Raw genomic sequence first — 22,400 nt, forward strand, 5'->3', positions numbered from 1 at the left:
TATTTTGCTTTGTTGTTGTTTACTTAACCTTTAGATTGTTTCTATATTTACCCTCATTGACTTTGTTTATACTGTTTATATTGTTGCAAGCCGCTCCGACTCCCTTCGGTGAGAGGGGGCAGGAGATTGATGCCCCCCAGGCCTGGAAACCCCAATGATCACAGCCCCACACCGAAGCCCAGAAGAGGGAGAAGCAAGCAGTTTAGTGTAAAATATCGAAAGGATTGGGAAAATTCCGGAACGGGGAAATAGGAAGTATATCCCAAAAGGGTTTAGCAAGAAGCAACATCCAACAGGAGTTCAAATCCCTCAATCAGATTCCAAGGCAATACAACCCAGGAATAGCCAAAAACCACAAGAAACGCTTACGTCCACAAGCACATAAAAGGAATACCCCGCTCCCTGGATTTGAACCGCTGACCTTTCAGTCAGAAAGTTCAGCAGCTCAGCGGTTTAACCGGCTGTGCCACTGGGGGCAGCAATGGAGAACCCTGGGCCACGTCATGAGAAGACAGGAAAGTTTGGAGAAGAGAATGATGATGGGGAAAATGTAAGAGGAAGAGCGGTGTATAAATTAATTAATTGAATAAATAAAAGGAAGAGGGGCCGACCGAGGGCAAGATGAGTGGATGGCATCCTTGAAGGAACTGACTCCACCTTGAAGGAGGTGCGGGTGGCCTCGGCCGACAGGGAGCTCTGGCCTGGGCTGGTCCAGGAGGTCACCAAGAGCCGGAAGGGACCGAATGAAGAAACAACAACAGAATAGTATAATAATAGGGAAATAGAATAGAACAATAAAGAATAGAAAAATATAGAATAATCCTATAATAAATAATATAATACAATAATAGAATTTAATAATATAACAATAATATAAACATATTAACAGAATAATAATAATACAAGTGTTATGAACCGAAAGGGTTCCTGTTCTTTTGATGGATGCAGAGTGTTTAGGGAATCGTGATGGATCAATGAGGCTCAGAGGCCAAATTTGGTTTTAACACTTTCATTGTAACATTTATTGATAATCACATCACAATCCTATCAAAATCACATCCCGAGAGAGCTCTCACCCACACGCAGATCCATACATCCATATTCTCACGCACAGGCCCTGCTCGGAAGAGGCGATCACGTTCTCCCGACAGACGTGGTCTCGGTGGTTCCGGAAAGCGTGCTGGATCTTTGAGGCCCCTGCATTTGATAGTCTAAAGCAGGGGTCCCCAAACGAAGGCCCGTGGGCCAGATGCGGCCCCCAAGGTCATTGACCTGGTCCCTGTCCTGAACTTTAGACTTGGGGTTGTCCTAAGTCTGAAATGACTTGAAGGCACACAACAACAACAATCCTAATTTTGGACTATTTCATCATAGTCCAGCCCCCCCCCCCCTCCAATAGTCTGAAGGACCGTGAACCGGCCCCCCACTTCAAAAGTTTGAGGACCCCTGGCCTAAAGTTTCGTCCTTCTTTCGGTTCCTTCTGTTCTTACGGCCTGGTTTCAAAACATGCTCAGTCTCAGGCTGCATGACGTATGGGGTGCCAGCTGCACACTTCATTGCCCGTGGTTATTCGGATAGGCCTTCCTGGACCCTCGTTCCGTCTTGCCAGGTGAGAGACGCCTTGCTGATTCCTTGCTTCACCCGCCAAGTCCATCCCATGTCAGACTTTGCGTGGACTCCATTTTCTTTTGAGGCCTGTTTCTTCTGTTCTTCACAAGCACCCACACAAACACTCCAGTTCCTTACACACACACACACACACACACACACACACCCTTGATACATCAAGACTAATTTATTGTATCCATGTCTGATTCAGTGTCAATTATAAGTCTATAATCAATTGTATATAGTTATATAGTTAACATGCATCACAATTCATAATAGCGGTTCTAAGCATTACAATTTGTTTTCAAATACAGAAAATCGATAAGTCAGTCATTTCGACCCACCCCTCCAGTTTCAGCCATTTTGACCCTTATAAATCACCCTATTTTTTGAAAATAAAAAATAAAAAATTAAAAGTAACAATACAAGGAAGGCAGAAATAATTTATAATGCTTCAACTGAACATGAAACTAACTACTACATGAGATACAAAACTAAATCAGAAACTAACACACTAGCAAAACAGTGACCTACATAGACACACAACTGAACTAACAGACAGACAGGGATACGTACCTAAAAGCCTCATTCTATCTGTTAATTTTTATCTCTCATTATTCTACTCCCTTTCGATAATATAATATAACAACACTTCTATTTGTGATAACACACTTCCAATTAATACCTATTACAACTGACATTTGCCCATGTTATTGTCAGTTTGTTCGTTGTGGCTAATTTGCAGGTCTTCATAAGCCATTGTTTTTGCTTTGGAATAAAACATTCCTTCCATCCCTGTCAATTCTCACTTTAGTATCTCGCAGTAACTACCCATGCTTTCATTCTAATTGATCATCCAACATTCTCAGCATATAAAACTCTAGTTTCACGTAACCTTGTTTACTTCCAGAATGGAACATATTTTAGTTCAATCTTCCTACAATACACCACATGTGATGAAATGTTCCAACTTTGAGCTTGAATTTCCAAAATGTGCAAGAGTTGCTTTTGTACATGTTAGAATGACACTCTTGTGTCAATTAACACCATTCTCTCCAGGTTGAATTCTATGATGTCCATGTATAACCTTATTCCAAGAAAAGCTCTGTCCACACTCCATGCATTTCTACGGTTTCTCCCCAGTGTGAATCCTTTGATGGGAATGTAAAGTTCCACTCTGAGCAAATTCTTATGATTCTATGATGTACAGTAGAGTCTCACTTATCCAAGCCTCGCTTATCCAAGCCTCTGGATAATCCAAGCCACTTTTGTTGTCAATGTTTTCAATATATCGTGATATTTTGGTGCTAAATTCGTAAATACAGTAATTACAACATAACATTACTATGTACTGAACTACTTTTCCTGTCAAACTTGTTGTATAACATAATGTTTTGGTGCTTAATTTGTAAAATCCTAACCTAATTTGATGTTTAATGGGCTTTTCCTTAATCCCTCCTTATTATCCAAGATATTCGCTTATCCAAGCTTCTGCCGGCCCGTTTATCTTGGATTAGTGAGACTCTACTGTATTACCTTATTCCGTGATAAGCTCTGTCCACACTCCATGCATTTCTATGGTTTCTCCCCAGTGTGAGTCCTTCGATGTGAGTGTAGATTTGAACTATGAGTGAAGCTCTGTCCACACTCAAGGCATGTATAGGGTTTCTCCCCAGTGTGAGTCCTTTGATGTGAACGTAGGCCTGAACTCTGAGAGAAGCTCTGTCCACACTCCAGGCATTTATAGGGCTTCTCCCCAGTGTGAGTCCTTTGATGTCTACGTAGAGCTGAACTATGAGTGAAGCTCTGTCCACACTCCAAGCATTTATATTGTTTCTCCCCAGTGTGAGTCCTTTGATGTGAATGTAAGTTTCCCTTCTGAGTAAAGCTCTGTCCACACTCCAGGCAGTTATAGGGTTTCTCCCCAGTGTGAATCCTTTGATGTGAACGTAGGCCTGAACTAAGAGTGAAGCTCTGTCCACACTCCAGGCATGTATAGGGTTTCTCCCCAGTGTGAATCCTTTGATGTCTACGTAAGCCTGAACAATCAGTGAAGCTCTGTTCACACTCCAGGCATTTATAGGGTTTCTCCCCAGTGTGAGTCCTTTGATGTGAACGTAGGCCTGAACTCCGAGTGAAGCTCTGTTCACACTCCAGGCATTTAAAGGGTTTCTCCCCAGTGTGAGTCCTTTGATGTGAATGTAGATCTGAACTCCGAGTGAAGCTCTGTTCACACTCCAGGCATTTAAAGGGTTTCTCCCCAGTGTGAGTCCTTTGATGTCTACGTAGGCCTGAACTATGAGTGAAGCTCTGTTCACACTCTAGGCATTTATAGGGTTTCTCCCCAGTGTGAGTCCTTTGATGTGAACGTAGGCCTGAACTCTGAGAGAAGCTCTGTCCACACTCCAGGCATTTAAAGGGTTTCTCCCCAGTGTGAGTCCTTTGATGTGAATGTAGATCTGAACTCCGAGTGAAGCTCTGTTCACACTCCAGGCATTTAAAGGGTTTCTCCCCAGTGTGAGTCCATTGATGTATACGTAGAGCTGAACTCCGAGTGAAGCTCTGTTCACACTCTAGGCATTTATAGGGTTTCTCCCCAGTGTGAGTCCTTTGATGTCTACGTAGAGCTGAACTCTGAGTGAAGCTCTGTTCACACTCCAGGCATTTATAGGGTTTCTCCTCAGTGTGAGTCCTTTGATGTGAACGTAGGCCTGAAGTATGAGTGAAGCTCTGTCCACACTCCAGGCATTTATAGGGTTTCTCACCAGTGTGAGTTCTTTGATGTGTTTGTAAGCTTCCCTTCCGAGTAAAACTCTGTCCACACTCAAGGCATTTATAGGGTTTTTCCCCAATGTGAATCCTGTGATGTTTACGTAGATATGAACTATGAGTGAAGCTCTGTCCACACTCCAGGCATTTATAGGGTTTCTCCCCAGTGTGAGTCCTTTGATGTGAACGTAGTCCTGTACTATCAGCAAAGCTCTGTCCACACTCCAGGCAGTTATAGGGTTTCTCCCCCGTGTGAGTCCTTTGATGTCTCTTCAGCTTTCCATGCTGACTAAAGCTCTTTCCACATTCGATACATTTATATGCTTTCTCCTCCATGTCAGCAGTGCTATGTACATTTAATTCCAATATTGACACTTGATTCTTGTTTTTCCCTTTCTGATTACTCACAGCAGTGGGTTCAAATTACAGGAAAGTAGATTCCACTCTCTGCCTCAAAATGTAGTGGAGGCTCCTTTGGAATCCTTTAAACAGAGGCCAGATGCACATCTGTCAGGGGTACTTTGCGCTTTTCCTGCACGGCAGAGGCCTGGACTGGGTGCCTCATGCAGTCTCTTCCGACTCTATGGTTCTACTCTATAATCCAAAGTGAATGTAGGAATTCAGCAGGATCAGCCCCTTGAGAGGAATCCTTTTTCCTAGAGGACTGGTTTCCTTACTGCACTTTGGTTTCCAAATGCCTTAATATCGACTAGAAGCTGGTTCGTTTCCCATCACGGCAGGGGTGGCTCCAGAGAACTCTCATGTCCTGGTCAAGAAAGAAGACACAAAAGGTTAGACATGAAGCTCTGGCTCAAGGTAAACAAAGTGAAAAAGGAAAGAAGAAAGGAAAGATGGAAGGAAGGAATCACTGAAGGAGGGAACTGGACCCTTTTCCCATATTGGAGGGCCACACCCATTTCATTGGGTCAACCCAAACGTGGTTAAAGGAACACAAGGCAGGCTGGCTGGCAGAACTCCTCCCAGCATTCAAGGGTGTAACATATTCTGGATCATGGGTTTCCGTAAATTACCAGCATTGTGCTAAATGCTGAAAGAAACAAGGATTTCTTTATCGATTGTGTCCTTATCTCCCCTGCCACAGGGACTCCCCACTCTGCTTCCTCGGCATCTCAAAGGGTTACTCCGGCCACATTTCCCAAATGAATCTTCCAAACTAAGAAGGACCTGCCTTCCCAACTGGCTAATTCACAACCACGTTCACAAATTGAGTCCATGCTGAACTAAGTTCCATTCAGGCAGTCATGCATTCCCTCTGTAGAGCCCATGATGAGATGCAAAGACAGGCACCGCTCCAGCCACAAAGCCTCCTTCCTGCCGACTCCCTTCACCTTTGCCCACTTCCCCCTTTCCTTCTTTTTCCTCCATCCAGGGGAAATCCAAAGAAAACTGGAGGCCATGGAGAGAAAAGGTCTTCCTTGGATGCCTTTGGGAAGAACCGTCACGGGCCTGAAAGGTTATCCCTTGATTCTGTAAGGCTGAAAACAAAAACGACTGGGAGAAGAATTGGCTTCCGTGGGAACTTCCAAAAGAAAGGGCCTGGTATTCTATCTCCCCAAACTCTGGCACCCTCACATGGTTAAGACAGATATAGAAGGAAGGTTTCTAATGGTAGCGATGGAACTACAAACAATTACTCAAGTATAAGCCGGCTTTTCAGCATGTTTTTAATGCTGAAAAAGCCCCCCCTGGCTTATACTCGGGTGAGGGAGGGAAGGAGGGAGGCGGGTGTTGCTGAGAGGCAGCTGTCACCGTTTGCAGTCCTTGTCCTTGTGACTGAACGAAAGCAGGTGCCTCCCTGAGGTAACAAGGCTGCACTTGAGTGAGGGCGAAGAGGTCCTCATGCTTGACTTCCGGTTGGTGGCAACGTGGTGGACAACGTGTCTCCTTGGAGCTCCAAGGGGACAGCCTGGTTTGGATCTAGGGGTGGTGGTGACCCCCCTCCCTTGCGGTGGATCGAGGCCCAGGGGGCTCTACCCTCACAGCGCGACCGGCCGACGGCGTCAGGAGGGGCGCCTCCCTCAAGGAGACGTCCCCAAAACGCCCGGCAGCGGCGTGCAAAGAGGGGCAGCTCAAACCGAAAGGCACAGGGGACGAAAGTCTCCCTAAAGTTCCATCTGCCACCAGCACCAACATTACGAGAACTGCTAAACAGAACGAAACGACAAAAAAGGAATACATTTACCTCTGAGGGGAGGAAGCCAGTTAACTTCTACCCGGATAAGAGAGGAACGGGCGTGCGCCAGATCAAAAGACGGGGGGAAAAAAGCATCAAACGACAGGTGAGAAAGAGCAACGGACGGAGGTGAGGGGGAAGAGGAGGAGGCGAGAAGTGTGGAAAGGGAAGGGAGAGCAGGAGAGCCGTCCAACACACAAAGCCGACAACTGGTCTGTGTGAGAAGACAGAGTCGCCATTACTGCGACCTTGAGGATTTGTTGTTGAGTCTACAAGACTTGTCTTTATAAACAACTGTGCTAGCGAGAGCAGAGGCCAGAGAGACAGGAAGCCACAAAGACGGAAGAAGCTGGAAGGAGAGGAGGACGGGAAAGAGAACTCAGGAAGGGAGGAGGGACGAGTGGAGAAGCAACAAAGAGGTTCAGCAGGAGGTGGAGCCAGAGAAGAGAAGAAGGAGAGGGGAGTAGAAGAGAGAGAGAGAGAGGAGGCTGAGCGACGTAAGAACGCTAAAGTGATAGGCAGACTTACAGAAGGAAGACAGAGCTATACAAGGGGGGGGGGGGGGAAAGGAGAGAAATAAAGACAAAAAGCGAAGTTTGGAATAAACAGTTGGCATAGGGGAAGCACAGTGAAGGATATAAGGAAAATAAAGAAGATAAAGAAAATAAATATCAAATAACCACAGCAATGAACTAATCACTAAATCACAACTAAATCAAAAAGCTAGAATTCTAAATTGAATCAACACAACACAAATCAATTAAAGATTAATCAATCTGTTTATCAAATTACAAAGCACAAACTGCTAAATACCAACAGCAACTATAGTACAACTAAATTAATTAAAGTAATAAAATAAATCAAATTCATCCAAAGACCGACCTGACTTAATTTCCAAGGTTTGGTTCCTTTTGGTGGGGCCAATCATAATAATAAAATCGAATTCTTTGACTGACGCTACTAAAAACACCCCCCCCCCCCCCCCGTCTAGCTTCCACCAACGGATAGGTGAACAAAAGACTGATAAGGGGTTGACAAAATTCCTGATAAAAGATCACCAAAGACAACTACTAAACAATAATGTACAATACTAAGGGAAAGGCCGTACAAGGCCCAAGACTACAAGCCAAGAGAGACTCACTTCCGGAGGAGATAGGGTTCAAAGAAATATTACTGGAAATGCAAAAAATTGCATTAAGACAGGACACCCAGTTCCAAGCTTTACACGAAGAAATTCAAAGTTTCAAACAAGAGTTAAAAGAAGAAATGAAAACATTGAAGGAAGACTTGGAGAAGGTGAAGAGAGATAATCAAAATATGATTAAATCGCAAAGTAAGTTAGAGTACAAGGTGGAGAAACTGGAGAATTTGAATCAGAAATCTCAACTACAAGCAGAAATGATGGAAAATAGAGAATTAGAGTACCAACTAAGAATTAGACACCTCGAAGAAACGGCAAAAGAAGATCTGAAAAAAATAATAATAGAATTGTTAGCTGAACTGATGAACACCAGCGCAAACGAAATAGACCAAGACCTGGATAGAGTATATCGGATCACAACAGGATACTCCAAAAGAAACAAAACTACAAGAGATGCAATAATTACTTTCAGCAGAAAACGTATAAGAGACGAAATTTTAAAAGAAAATGCCAAGAGATCGATATTCTACAAAGACAAAAGGGTGATCATAATGAAAGAGGTGTCGCAACAAAGTTTGGCTAGACGTAGAAAATATGCCTTTTTGACGGAAGAACTGTCTAAAACAGGGGTCCTCAAACTTTTTAAGCCGAGGGCCGGTCCACAATCCTTCAGACTGTTGAGGGGCCGGATTATCATTTGAAAAAAAAAAAACAAACAAATTCCGATGCACACTGCACATGTCTTATTTGTAGTGCAAAAACAACAACAACAACAACAACAACAAGAACAATGAAAGAACAATACAATATTTAAAAATAAAAACAATTTTAACCAACATACATTTATCAGGATTTCAATGGGAAGTGTAGTCCTGCTTCTGGCCAATGAGATAGTCAAGTTAATTAGGGTTGTTGTTGTTGTTGTTGTTGTTGTTGTTGTTGTTGTTGTGTGCCTTCAAGTCATTTCAGACTTTGGGCAAGCCTAAGTCTAAAATTTATTTATTTATTATTTATTTATTTACTGCATTTATTTACTACATTTGTATCACTCCCTTCTTACCCCAAAGGGGACTCAGAGTGGCTTACAAATTATATGCACAAACAATATATTATATTATTAGCATAGCACAATATTAGCATTATATATTACTATATTGAACTATACCACTATACTGTAATATTATTAGTAATATTATATGTAATATAGAATATATAATTAATATTATTATATGGTATTATAATTAATGTTATATTGTACTACATTATAATATTATTATCAATATTATATGTATATACAATATATTATATTATAAAACTGAGGGCGGGGGCCAGGTAAATGACCTCGGAGGGCCGCATCTGGCCCCCGGGCCTTAGTTTGGGGACCCCTGGTCTAAACGAAGGATTAAATTCAGATGGGAAAAAACAGAGGGGATCACAGTGACATTTAATGACATAAGATACTGGCTTAATACAGAAGAAAAGGCTAGAGCCTTTTATGAGACGCATATGAAAGAGAAAGCACAATTATATACACCGAAAGATTACAACATACAAGCAAAAGGGAAACAAAGGGACAAGCAAGGAAGGAAACCTGATGAAAGAGAAACAGATGAAGATGAAGATGGCCCGGACGATGAACGAAACGACGAGAGAGAAAGAGAACTCAAGAAACTGAGACAATTTTCACCAGAGAACTATCAATTACTGACGTCACAAGAGGTGCTTCAATGGGAGATGCAAGACAACTCACATGAATAGAGACCTAAAGATCTTCTCAAACAACATTAACGGGATCAATTCCCCAAATAAGAGAAGAGTCTTCAATCACCTGATACAAAAAAACTATGACATAACAGCTTTACAGGAGACGCACGTGAACAATAAACACACAAAACATCTGATACAAGAAAGATTAGGGAAGGCTTTTTATGCAACTGCGAATGAAAAAAAAACGGGGAGTGGTACTATATATAAAGGAGTGGATTCACGCAAATCAAGTATTTAAGGACAATGAAGGGAGGTATATAGGGGTTGTTATAGAAATAAAAAATCAAAAAATACTGGTTTGCAATATTTATTGTCCAAATGGTCCAAAGTTGAAATTTATAAAAGATCTGAATAATAATATAGTACAACAAGAATTCGACGAGTTAATAATTTTAGGAGATTTTAATGGTGTAGTTGATGCGACCAATGACAAATCAAGTAGTAATGGCAAGCAAAATAAGGGGAAAACCAACTCCGGTCAACTACCTAAACAATTCTTACAACATATGAAGAATCTAAATCTAATCGACATCTGGAGACATCAAAATGAAAAACAGAAAGATTATACCTTCTATTCTGGAAGACATGAGTCTTGGTCTCGTATAGATATGGCTTGGTTGACAAATGCGTTAGCAGTCAGGACAAAGAAAATTAAAATACTACCCAGAATTCTATCAGACCATTGTGCCCTAGAACTTACAATAAAAGGAAGAAACAGCTCCTATAGATGGAGATTAAATGAGAACCTACCGAAAAAGGAGAAAGATATAGAATTAAATAGAAAGTTACTAAAGGAATATTTAGATTTAAATAAAGGTAACGAGACCTCTAAAAATACCCAATGGGAGGCAATGAAAGCTGTAATGAGAGGATATCTTATCCAACAAAATTCAATTAAGAACAAAAACAGAAACAAAGAAATAAAGGAATTCATAGAAAATATCAATATAAAAGAGGAGCTACTTAAAAAAGAACCAACAAATAAGAAAGTAGTTATGGAACTAGAAATGCTTTAAAAACAGCTACAAATATTACAAACAGACAAAATAGAGAAACAGCTGAAGTATATTAAGCAAAACCATTTTCAGAACGCGAATAAGATTGGGAAATGGCTGGTCAAAAAAATAAAGGACAAAAAACAAAGACAACACATCATCAAAATACAGAAAGATGGAATTACGTACTTGGAGGAAAACAAAATCGCCGATCAATTTATAAACTTCTATAACTGGCGAAATTGATATAGCAATCCGTAAACTCAAAAATAATAAAGCACCAGGGCCAGATGGATTCACTGCCATTTTCTATAAGATTTTCAAAGAAGAACTAGGCCCATTGTTGAAAGATATACTCAACAACATTCTAGACAACAAAGAAATCCCCATATCCTGGCAAAAAGCCAATATATCCCTAATACATAAAGAGAATACTGAACCGACAGAAATAAAAAATTATCGACCTATTTCCTTTTTTTTTTTTTAAATATAATTTTTATTGAGTTTGGTAATTAACATCGGTATAAAAAAAAGGGGGGGGGGAAGAATGCAAGGATAGATGGAAGGGGGGGTGGGGAAAACGAAGTTTCCATAATAGGAGGGCATGGGGAAAGATAGGAAGGGGGGCTGGAGTAAGGGTGGAGGTGGTAGAAAGGAAGAGGGGAGGGCTCAGCTGGGGGGGGGGAAGATTGAGAGGTAGAGAGAGGTATGGATGGGGGGGGATTAGAGGGAGACTTCCAATCGTCTAACTTCCAGTCCATATTTCACATCAAAACGTAGTCTCATGTAGGTAGTTGTCTAGTAATGTCCAGTTTGTTTCCTTCATTGGTTGTCCCGTAGATTTTTTGAGAAGAAAGGTCAGTCTGTCCATGTTTCTGATGTCCAATAATTTTTCCATCCATTCTCCTTTGCTGAGATTTTTCCCTTCTTTCCAGTTTCTGGCTAGAACTATTCTAGCTGCAGTAATAGCGTAGATAAATAGTTTTTGTTTATTATCTTTCCCTATTTCTGGGTTGTCAATTTTCTCTATTTGGAAATTGTATAGACCTAGAAGGAAGTATTCGGGTTTACATTCAAAATTAGTTTTGAAAATTCTTTTACATTCTTTATGGATTACTAACCAAAATTTTTTAATTATCTTACATCCCCACCACATGTGGAAATATGAGCCCACTTGTTTTCCACAATGCCAGCAGTTCTTACCGCTGTCTTTATACATAAGACCTAATTTTTTGGGTGTTATATACCACCTATGTATGGTTTTTAGCCAGTTCTCCTTTAATTCAGTAACATAATTTCATATTCTTGTTCCAAATAGTTTCCCATTCGTCCATCATTATCGGTTTTCCAATATTCCTTGACCAGTTTAGCATCGAATCTTTAATTATATTCATTTCCGTATTCCATTCTAATATTTTATTATAGATTAATGTTATAATTTTTTTTTCTCTTTTAAGTACGGTATCCCAGAAGTTTGTGTTTGTGTTGAAGCCAATTTCCTTATCTCTTTTATAACACTCTTTTAATTGATAGAATTGGAGCCATGTAATGTTCTTGTACTGTTTTTTAATTTCCTCTATGTCCTTTAAGGGGGGTGCGATTCCCGGCATGTTACCTATTTTAATGACTTCTCTATACGTGGGCCATTTTTGCCACCCTAGTAGTCTCCGCTGTGTGGCTTCTAAGGGAGCAAACCAGAGGGGGGTTTTTTCATATAGATATCTCTTATATTTTTTCCAGATTCCAATTAGGGCTGATCTTACAAAATGATTTCCAAATTGTTTATCGACTTTTTCTTTTTCTTGCCATAGATATCCATGCCAGCCCCAGCGCAGGTTGAATCCTTCTATTGTTAGTAGTTTAATTTTTTCTAATTTAACCCAATCTATTGTCCATTCTAGTGCACAGGCATCATGGTATAATTGTAGACTAGGTACATCGAAGCCTCCTCTTTCTTTGGGTGTGATCATGGTGGAGAATTTAATTCTAGGCTTTTTGTTTTGCCAGATGAATTTATTTATTTCTCTGTTCCATTCAGCAAATAGTTTTTTCCCTCTAATAATGGGAATATTACGAAACAAATATAGCAATTTGGGCAGAATATTCATTTTAATAATAGCTATTCTTCCCATGAGTGATATCTTCAGATACTTCCAGCCCTCTATATCTCTTTTTATCTCTTGCCATTTTGTCCTATAGTTTATTTCTAAAAGTTGGTTATTTCTATTTGTAATCCAAATGCCCAAATATTTAATTTTATTGACGATTTCTAATCCCGCGATCTCTTTTAGTTCATGTTGTCTCTTTTTTGTCATATTTTTTGTAAGTATTGTTGTCTTATTAGTATTTATTTTGAAGCCCGCTAATACGCCGAATTCCTCTATCTTTCTTAGCCAGTCCTTAATAGTCTCATTAGGATTCTCTAATATGCATATAACGTCGTCGGCAAAGGCGCGTAGTTTTAGCTCTTGATTTCCAATTTTGGTGCCTATTAAGTTTTTATCCTCTTTTATTGCTCTCATCAAAATTTCTAGCGTAAATATGAAAATTAGGGGAGAGAGCGGACAGCCTTGCCTTGTTCCTTTTTGTATTACAAAATTTTCAGTGTACACGTTATTGACTTTAATTTTTGCAAATTGATTAGAGTAAATTGCATTTATCCCGTTTTGAAAAAAAACTCCCATGTCTAACTCTGCAAATAAAAATTTGAAAAATTCCCAATTAACGTTATCAAAGGCTTTCTCCGCATCTAGTGATAGAAATCCCACTTCCTTTTGGTGGTTTTGGTCATAATATTCTATAGTGTCTAGAATAATTCTAATATTATCTTTAGTACTACGGTTGGGTAGGAAGCCTGCTTGGTCTTCTGAGATCCAGTCTTTTAAAAAAATTGTAAATCTTTCAGCAAGGATTTTTGTATAGATTTTGTAATCGCTATTTAATAGTGATATGGGCCGATAGTTCCTTACATTACTCGAATCTGTTCCGTCTTTATGGATTAGAATTATTTCAGCTTGTTTCCATGAGTCAGGGATTTTGCCTTCCTTTAATGCTATATTCATGATTTTCTTTAAATAATGGGTTACTTCTATTTGTTCAATTTTATAGAACTCGGCTGTAAAGCCATCTGGGCCTGGTGATTTGCCTGATTTTAAATCCTGGATGGCTTTTTTGATTTCTTCTTCGGTAATTTCTTTATTCAGGATTAATCTTTGGGTATCAGATATTTTTTGTAATTTTTGTCTGCATATGTAACTTGTTATCTCTTCTGGGTTAACTATTTCTTTTTTATATAAATTTTTATAGTAATTCAGGAATTCTGCTTTAATTTCATCGTCTGTAAACACCTCCTTTTCCGTTGCACTGATTTTAATAATTTGTTGTTTGTTTTTTTTTTTCCTAATTAGTCTGGCAAGCCATTTCCCCGGTTTGTTTGCATTTTCAAATGAGTTTTGTCTCGTCCATTTTAATTGATTGGCTATGGTTTCTAATTGTATATTGGTCCTTTCTTTTTGTAATCGTTTTATTTTTACGAGTATATTAGTTTCCTTAGGGTTTGTTTTTAGTCTATGCTCGAGTTTCTCTAATTCTTCTTGGAGTGATCGTAATTTTTGGCTTTTCATTTTGTTTTTCCTTGCTTTTTGTTGTATAAAGAAACCTCTTGCCACCGCCTTATATGCGTCCCACACAATTTGTGGGGCGACATTTGCATTGTCATTTAACTGGAAATATTCTTTAGTTAATCGCTTTAAGTTTTCGATATCTTTCTTCTGTTTAATCAAATTATTGTCTAATCTCCAATTTATTCTATAGTCTTTCTTATTTATTGACATCGTTATAGGACAATGGTCCGAGAGATCCCTTGCCTGTATTTTCATTTCTTCAATCTTAGGTGCTAGACTTTTGGAGGTCCAGATCATGTCGATTCTGGTCCATACCTGGTGTCTGCTCGAGTAATATGTATAGTCTCTTTGGTTGGGATTCTTTAATCTCCAAATGTCCCATAAATCAAATTCACTCATGAGTTGAAATAGGTTTCTCGGAAGAGAGCTTTTAATATTTTTTTTATTGGTCTTATGTGATGATTTATCTATTTTGGAGTCAATAACCCCGTTAAAATCGCCCATTATCAATAGGTGATCGAATTCTGCCTCATTAATCTTAATTCTTAATTGTTTAACAAAATTCTGTTTTGGGCCGTTTGGCATGTAGATGTTACATATCAATATAGATTCTTTACCCATTAATATTTTAACTGCGATGGTCCTACCCTCATGGTCCCTGAATTCTTCCACCGGGTTGAGTTTTTCTGCTATATATAGAGTTACTCCCCGTTTTTTTTTTTTGTCTAGGGAGTGGAAGGCTTTCCCTAAGCTATTATTTATTAGAAAATTGGCATTTTTAGCGGCTATGTGTGTCTCCTGTAGCGCTATAATGTCATAGTTATTTTTCCTTAGATTATTAAATAATCTTTTTTTTTTAATTTTTGAATTTAAACCGTTTACATTGTTTGTAAAGATTCTTATTGCACCTGGTAAATTAGTCATCAAAATATATATCACTCACTGCGCCTTCTTCTTCCTCCTCCACATCTTCCTCTGGATTATCTTCAGTATCTTCATTGAACAGGGCTGTCTGTATCTCTTTGGGAGAGTCTTGTCTTCTTTTCTTTGCCTGCCTTGGGTTCTTTTCCAGGCTCGGTGGTTGCTGTTTGGTTTGTTGTAGTATATCCTTTTTTAATTTCCTGTAGAATTCATCAGCTTTCTCCTCGCTTTTTATCCAGACTCTCTCCTCTTTATATGTTAGCATCAATCCTTCTTGTCTTTCCCATCTAAATTTAATTTGAAGTCGTTTCAGTTCATCTGTTAGGAACAGATATTTCCTTCTGCTGTTTAATGTGGATTGCGGGAATTCTTTGTATACCATGATTTTACTTTCTTTATATATCGTTGGTTGACGTTTGGAGCCTCGGAAGACCTCTTCTCTTGTGCTTTTTTTTACAAAATGGACAATCGTGTCTCTAGCTACTTTGTTTTTTTTTGCATAATTTGTGTATATCCTGTGGGCTGTATCTATTTGTTCGGATGCATCCTGTTCTGTACAATTTAAAATTTTGGCTATTATCTGAGCTGAAATTTGTTTAATATTTTCTTTTGGTTCTTCTTGTATGTTCCTGAGTCTTAGTTGGAAATCTGTAGTGTTTTGTTCTAATTTATCCTGTATCTTCTCTATCCTGCTGTTCTTAGCTTCTAGTGTCTCTAATTTCCTTTGCATTTTTAGTTGTGTTTTCTCCATTTTATCATTCTGGAGTTTTAGTCCCGAGATTTCTTGGATGTTTTTTACAACTTCCGTTTTTATCATATTCACTTCTTGTTTAATTTCTTTTTTGAGATCCGCCATGTCCTCTTGTAATATCTTGTGTTGCGTATCCTGTTTCCGGGCTATCTCGTGTATTTCCTTTTGAAGTAAGTCTTGTTTGTTTGATATGGATTGGATTTCCCGAAGGAGATCTTTCCAGTTGACTTCCTCTGGTAAGGAATTCCTCCTAGGTGTTGACTTAGCTTCCTTTATATCTTTATCCCATTTTCCACGGAATGTTGCCATTCTGGTCTCCGTTTAATTTATATTGAATATTGAGTATGGGTTCTATTTGGATTGTATTGTTTCGGTTGGATGCTTCTTGGTCTACTTAATGGGCCCGGGGGGATATGCCTTCCGTATCTCTTCTCTTTGAGGTCTTGTCTAACTGTCCCCTTCTTAATTCTGTTGGTATCTGGGCTTTATGTTGTTTGTGGTTTCTGCTTTTAGTGGTTGGGCATTAACATAGAGCACCGCCCAATCGCCCAGACATCACGATTAAAGGCTCCAGGTGGTGTTTACTGTTGACCTAATTGGCAGCTTATTTTGTTTATTTTACCTCTGCGAGGCGCGCTACAAGACAGCCTTCCAAGGGATGGTTTCTATGCCGCCGCTCTATGGTGTGTGTTTCCCTCGTTAGCGTTCCCTCGCTTCCTGGTGCAGGGGCGACTCGCTTCCGGCGTTCCCTCGTTAGCGTTCCCTCGCTTCCGGCTCGGGGTGGGGACTTCTCTCCACCACTTGCCGGGCGCGTGGGAGTTGAAAACTGAAGACACAACACCACTAATCTTTCTTTCAAGGTCAGTCTTTGCGCTGTTATCTCTTATTCGCTGCCTTAATATCGGAGCCCATGCAAAACTAATGGCCGAAGGTTGACTTTTCTCTTTTGGTTTCCCTGGTTTTAAATTGCTGCCCGTGTACAGAGAAAGAGGGAAATGATCGCTAGTTCTGTCCTTTCTTAGTCCGCTTTTTTTTTTTTTTGTCTCTCAGCTTGATCGGATAGACAAGCTTACTATTTATAACCATTCAGCCAACTCACATTCAATCTGTCGTTGTTGTTCTTCTTATTTTTAATTATTTTTTCCTACTTTCACCTCCCGAACTAATGAGGAAGTTAGCGACCCAACAGCGCTTACTTACGCTTTTACGGGTCCCCCCTGCGCCCGATTTCTCTGTGTATTCTCTGTGTTGTTGTTGAAGTGAGCGCGGCGATCGGCTTGTGCTGGAAAAATTCCTGCTTCTCGAACCGCGTCTTGCTGGCCAGGGATCCCGGACCCCCTCGAGCCGCCGTTCTTGAGGAACGGCAGATCTTTGGGGTCGTCGGGAGTAGACCTTGGCTTCGCCAATCTCTGTCGCTTCGATCCATGGCAGGACCGGGGGTTGGAGCCCCCGATAGACGCCGGTCTCGAGTTGGGTTCCCAGAGCCCTAGGAGCCCACGTCCGTCGCCATTGCGCTCACCCGGAAGTCTCCGACCTATTTCCTTATTAAACCACGATTACAAAATCTTTACGACAATTATGGCAGAGAGATTAAAAAACTTTATGAGAAAGTGGATTTCGGAAGAGCAAGTAGGTTTTCTGCCCAACAGACAAATAAAAGACAATATTAGAATTCTAATTGACACAATTGAATATTATGAAAAGCACAACGAAAAACAGATGGCATTATTATTCATTGACGCAGAGAAAGCTTTCGACAAGGTCAATTGGGACTACTTAAAATTATTGCTGAAAGAATTGGACATTGGATTTAAATTTAAAAATGCGGTTGAAGCTATATGTTCGAAGCAAGTAGCAACACTAATAATTAACGGTCAAGAAAACAGGAAAAGTATTCAGATCAATAGAGGCACACGGCAAGGATGCCCTTTATCGCCACTTCTATTCATTCTAATCATGGAAACATTAGTGAGGAAAGTAAATGAAGACAAAAATTTGGAAGGGTTAAGAATCAGGAGTCAAAATTACAAAATGAGAACCTATGCAGATGATGTAGTCTGTATTATTGAAAACCCAAAGAAAAATATTAACTGTTGGCTAGATACTATAGAGGAATTTGGAAAATTAGCAGGTTTCACAATGAACAAACAAAAAACTAAGATATTAACTAAAAATATAGACGGAAAGGGGAAGGAACACATACAGCAAATATCAGGGTTAAAAATAGAAAATAAAGTAAAATATTTAGGAGTGACAGTGACATCAAGTAATGCAAAATTATTAAAAAATAATTATGAGCAGCAGTGGAGTAAAATCAAGAAAGATATGGAAAAATGGAAATACCAAAATATATCACTATTAGGCCGCATAGCAATAACAAAAATGTCCATCCTTCCCAAATTACTCTTCCTTTTTCAAACACTACCTATAATAAGGAACGATTACCTCTTCAAAAAATGGAATACCGATATAACAAAATTTATATGGAAAAACAAAAAACCCAGAATAAAGTTAAAAATATTAACAGACGACAAGAAGAGAGGAGGACTGGGTCTCCCGGACCTCAAATCATACTACGAAGCCTGCAATCTGGTGTGGGTAAAGGAATGGACGACGCTAAAAAACACCAAATTGTTATCATTAGAAGGACATGATCTCCGTTCGGGATGGCATGATTATGTGTGGTATAACAAAAGAAAGACAGAGAAAAACTTTGGAAATCACTTCATCAGGGCAGCACTAATCAAGATTTGGGAAAAGTATAAATTGAGACTGTATAGTAAAACCCCACTCTGGATATCCCCCACAGAAGCGAAACATAAAAGAGAATTGGGCTCTGAAAATTGGCTTACATACCAACAAATATTAAAAAGAAAAGACAATGATGAATTAGCAATAAAGACACATGAAGAAATTAAACAAGAATATCCAAAGATAACATGGTTTGAAATGGAAAATGGACATTTTAACACAGAAATTAAGTGACGGAAAAAAGAAGACGGACTGGACAGGCTTCAGAGATTATATTCAAGAAAATGGAAACACATTTACAATAAATTTGTCTGACGCATGAAGATGAAAACTTCTAGAGAGTCAACTGGAACAGAAAAACGAACTAAAAACCAACTAAAAACCCTCAAGAGGACAATGGGAAGTTTTTATTATTATTATTATTATTATTATTATTATTATTATTATTATTATTATTTCTTTTTTTCTATATATTTTTATGTGTTTTTTTTCTCTATCTCCCTTTATCTTGTTTTTCTCCTTATGTCTCTTCACCTACTTCCCCCCCCCACCTCTTTGCAATATCCCCACCAATTTTGTTTTCCTCGCTTTCGCTGTATCTACACTTATAAACCAATAAAAATTAATTACAAAAAAAAAAAGAGGTCCTCATGCTTCACCACCGGCGGATGCGCTGAGATTGACAAGGAGGAGGAGCCGGGCACTTCTTCCTCAGCGCATCCACGGCAGAAAAGCATGAGCTTGCCCTCCCTCCACTGCAGCCTTGTTTCCTCAAGGAAGCTCCTGGCCCTCGACACCCGACCGAAGAGGAGGAGGAGGCAGAGGAGAGAGAGGAGGAACCTGGCAGCCTGAGAAGGAAGGAATGAAGGAAGGAAGGAGAAGGGGAAGGGAAGGAAGGGAGGAAGGAAGAGAAAAGGGGTTTCCGTGCGGAAAGGCCTTTGAACCCTCTCCTGCCCAGCCCACACATTCCTGGGTCTAGCGCACACCCTGCCCACTTTTTATAAAGACCTAAAAACATGGCTGTTCCAATGTGCCTTTGATTAATTCCGTTCACTAAATGACTGGATCCCTCTAGCCAGAACTTCATTCTTGACTTGCACTTTACTATTGTCCCTGTCCTGGGTTTGTACTGTGTTCATTTGACTGGCCCTTCCAGCCTTAACTTCTCATCGGCCTCTCGCACTCTGCCTTCAGCCCTGCCCTCGCAGCTGTATTGCAAAGGCCTTTCCCTTGCCCCAGCTCGGAAACGGCCATTACACTCAGCTAAATACTGGTGGTTTTAGGATGAATTATCTATTTAATTATGTTCTTTATGATGTTGGTATATGTATTTTTATTGTGTTATATTTTGAACTTTGATTGAGTTTGGTCCCCATGTAAGCCGTCCTGCGTCCCTTCAGGGAGATGGTGGCGGGATACAAAAATAAAATGGTCATCATCATCATCATCATCATCATCATCATCATCATCATCATTAGGGGGACAGAGTGTGGCACAATATGGTGTTATGCTTTACAGGGACCAACAAAGAATGCAAGCGAAATGGTGGATGAGATGAAGGTGATATCGCTCAACTGCCAAGGCCTTGGCTACTGCTATAAACGGAAGATGATTACAAATAATAATAATAATTTATTTCTTATATCCGGCCTCCATCTCTCCAAGGGGACTCGGGGCGGCTTACGTGGGGACAAAGCCCTAAAATCAACAGTTGACATATGCATAAAAACAGTAGGAGTTAAAAAATATAAATACATAGCAAGAACCAAACAATTTTAAAACTTTAAGATAAAACACATAGCATATCAGTTAGACAGGGGAGTGGGGCTGTTGAGGATTACGTGGGAGGGGATGACTTGTGCAAACATGAATAGTGGAACCAGAGTGGGGTAAAGTGCTAGGAGCCGGCAAGGCGATTTGGACTGTATGATGAAAGTGCAGCTGATTATTCTATATAAAAGCATTAGCAACGAGAAAACAGCTAGCAAAACATGAGTTAGAAAGGACTCAAAAAGATTTGATATTTTTAAATAGAGAATACTTTGAATACAGTAATACAGAAACTCCAAATTATTAGCCAAAGCAGCACATGTTAGAAAGGGAAGAAAATAATAACATCCATTAAAGACAAGGAAGGTAAGAATCATACAAGGATGGAAGACAAAATATTACCGTATATATACCGAAGATAAGCCAAGTTTTTCAGCCCTTATTTATGAGCTGAAAGAGCCTCCCCCGGCTTATAATCGGGTCAAGGTCAAGCCAGGCAGTGGAGCCTGGAGACTACAGTATGTTTTCTTTTCCAAAACTTCCCTTCTCCGCTTCTCCTCCCAGGCTGGAGTTATCTTATTTTTTAAGAGAGAGAGAGACAAGAAGAGAATGTTTTCAAAAGCGAAAGAAGAGTGAGTGAGAGCCTCTTGCAAGCCAGGAAGAAGAAAAAGATTGCATGGGTGCAAGGGGAAGAAAAAGAGAGACTCTTGCAAATTTGCAGGATTTATTATTTTTATTACTATTATTGCAAGAATGTTTGAGTCAATAGGGAGGGAAGGAGGGAAAGGAGAGGAACAGAAGGTGTGTATTTCTTTTTATTCCCAAGGAAACAAAAATGGGGTGGGTTTTTTGGGAGAGGAAGGGAAGTTTTAAAAAGCCTTTTCTGGCTACTTTTAGAGTTTGAAAAGGGATAAATAAAAGAGGTGTAAATAAATCTATATATATAAAAGAGTGATGGCATCAGGGCAACCCACAACACAACAAAACTACAGGCCACCCAACCTCGAAATTTGACAACACAACCCATCATCCACGGCTCCAGTAAGATACAACAACAAAAAAAGAAAGAAAAATAAAGTCCTAATTAGAGGGAGAGCAATAATTGGTTTTTATCCAATTGCTGCCAGTTTAGAGGGCTAATCTCTGCCCACTTCGTCTCCTAGCAACCAATTCAGCCAAGCACAGCCAGGGTTCAGTTAGGGGACAGGCAGATTTAGGCCTCATTTAGGTCTCTTCCACAGATTATCTAATTTGCACTGGATTATATGGCAGTGTAGACTCAAGGCCCTTCCACACAGCTATATAACCCAGTTATAATCTTATATTATCTGCTTTGCACTGGATTATCTTGACTCCACACTGCCATATAATCCACTTCAGTGTGCATTTTATACAGCTGTGTAGAAGGGGCCTCATATAATCCAGTTCTAAGCAGATAATATAAGATTATCAATATACAGTAGAGTCTCACTTCTGGACCGAAAGTTTGAATTGGGGGCGCAGAGAGAGCCCCCATTGTTAGCCCCAGCTTCTGCCAATCCAGAAGTTCGAAAACATGCAAATGTGAGTGCATCAATAGGTACTGCTCCGGCAGGAAGGTAACGCTGCTCCATGCAGTCATCCCACATGACCTTGGAGGAGTCTATGGACAACGCCGGCTCTTCAGCTTAGAAATGGAGATGAGTACCAACCCCCAGAGTCGGACACGACTGGACTCAGGGAAAAACCTTTACCCTTTACCTTAACTACCACCAATTCCTCAATACTTTATTTCCCATACCACCAGACTTCGCCACAGCGCATGGCCGGGCACAGCTAGTATTATATTCCGTCCGCAAGGGCGTTGCCCAGGGGACGTTGCCCGGATGTTTTGATATTTTTACCATCCTTGTGGGAAGCTTCTCTCATGTCCCTGCATGGAGCTGGAGCTGATAGAGGGAGCTCATCCGCGCTCTCCCCGGTTGGGATTCGAATCCACTAGGCCACCGAAGGCTCCTTGTACAAAATAGTAATAGATGGATAATGCTGATACTATGCTATGTTAATAATAGATTATAGTATATATGTATATTATAATGTAGTCTATATATATAAAAGAGTGATGGCATCA

At 40.0% G+C, this 22,400-nt stretch overlaps 1 protein-coding gene across 2 annotated transcripts in view; it reads right to left on the reverse strand.

Annotated features, from left to right (window-relative positions):
- Window positions 1-993: 993 nt before the first annotated feature.
- The window catches only part of LOC107983740 (zinc finger protein 658B-like), a 43,575-nt gene continuing 22,168 nt past the window's right edge, over window positions 994-22,400 (reverse strand). For both annotated transcript variants that reach the window (XM_062966082.1, XM_062966081.1), the window contains exon 2: window positions 994-5,143. In XM_062966082.1, coding sequence (XP_062822152.1) covers window positions 3,184-4,713 — 1,530 coding nt within the window. In that variant the 5' untranslated portion in view covers window positions 4,714-5,143 and the 3' untranslated portion in view covers window positions 994-3,183. The remainder of the gene's footprint in view (window positions 5,144-22,400) is intronic.

Source organism: Anolis carolinensis, unplaced genomic scaffold (assembly GCF_035594765.1).
Source record: "Anolis carolinensis isolate JA03-04 unplaced genomic scaffold, rAnoCar3.1.pri scaffold_17, whole genome shotgun sequence".
Lineage (NCBI taxonomy): Eukaryota > Metazoa > Chordata > Lepidosauria > Squamata > Dactyloidae > Anolis > Anolis carolinensis.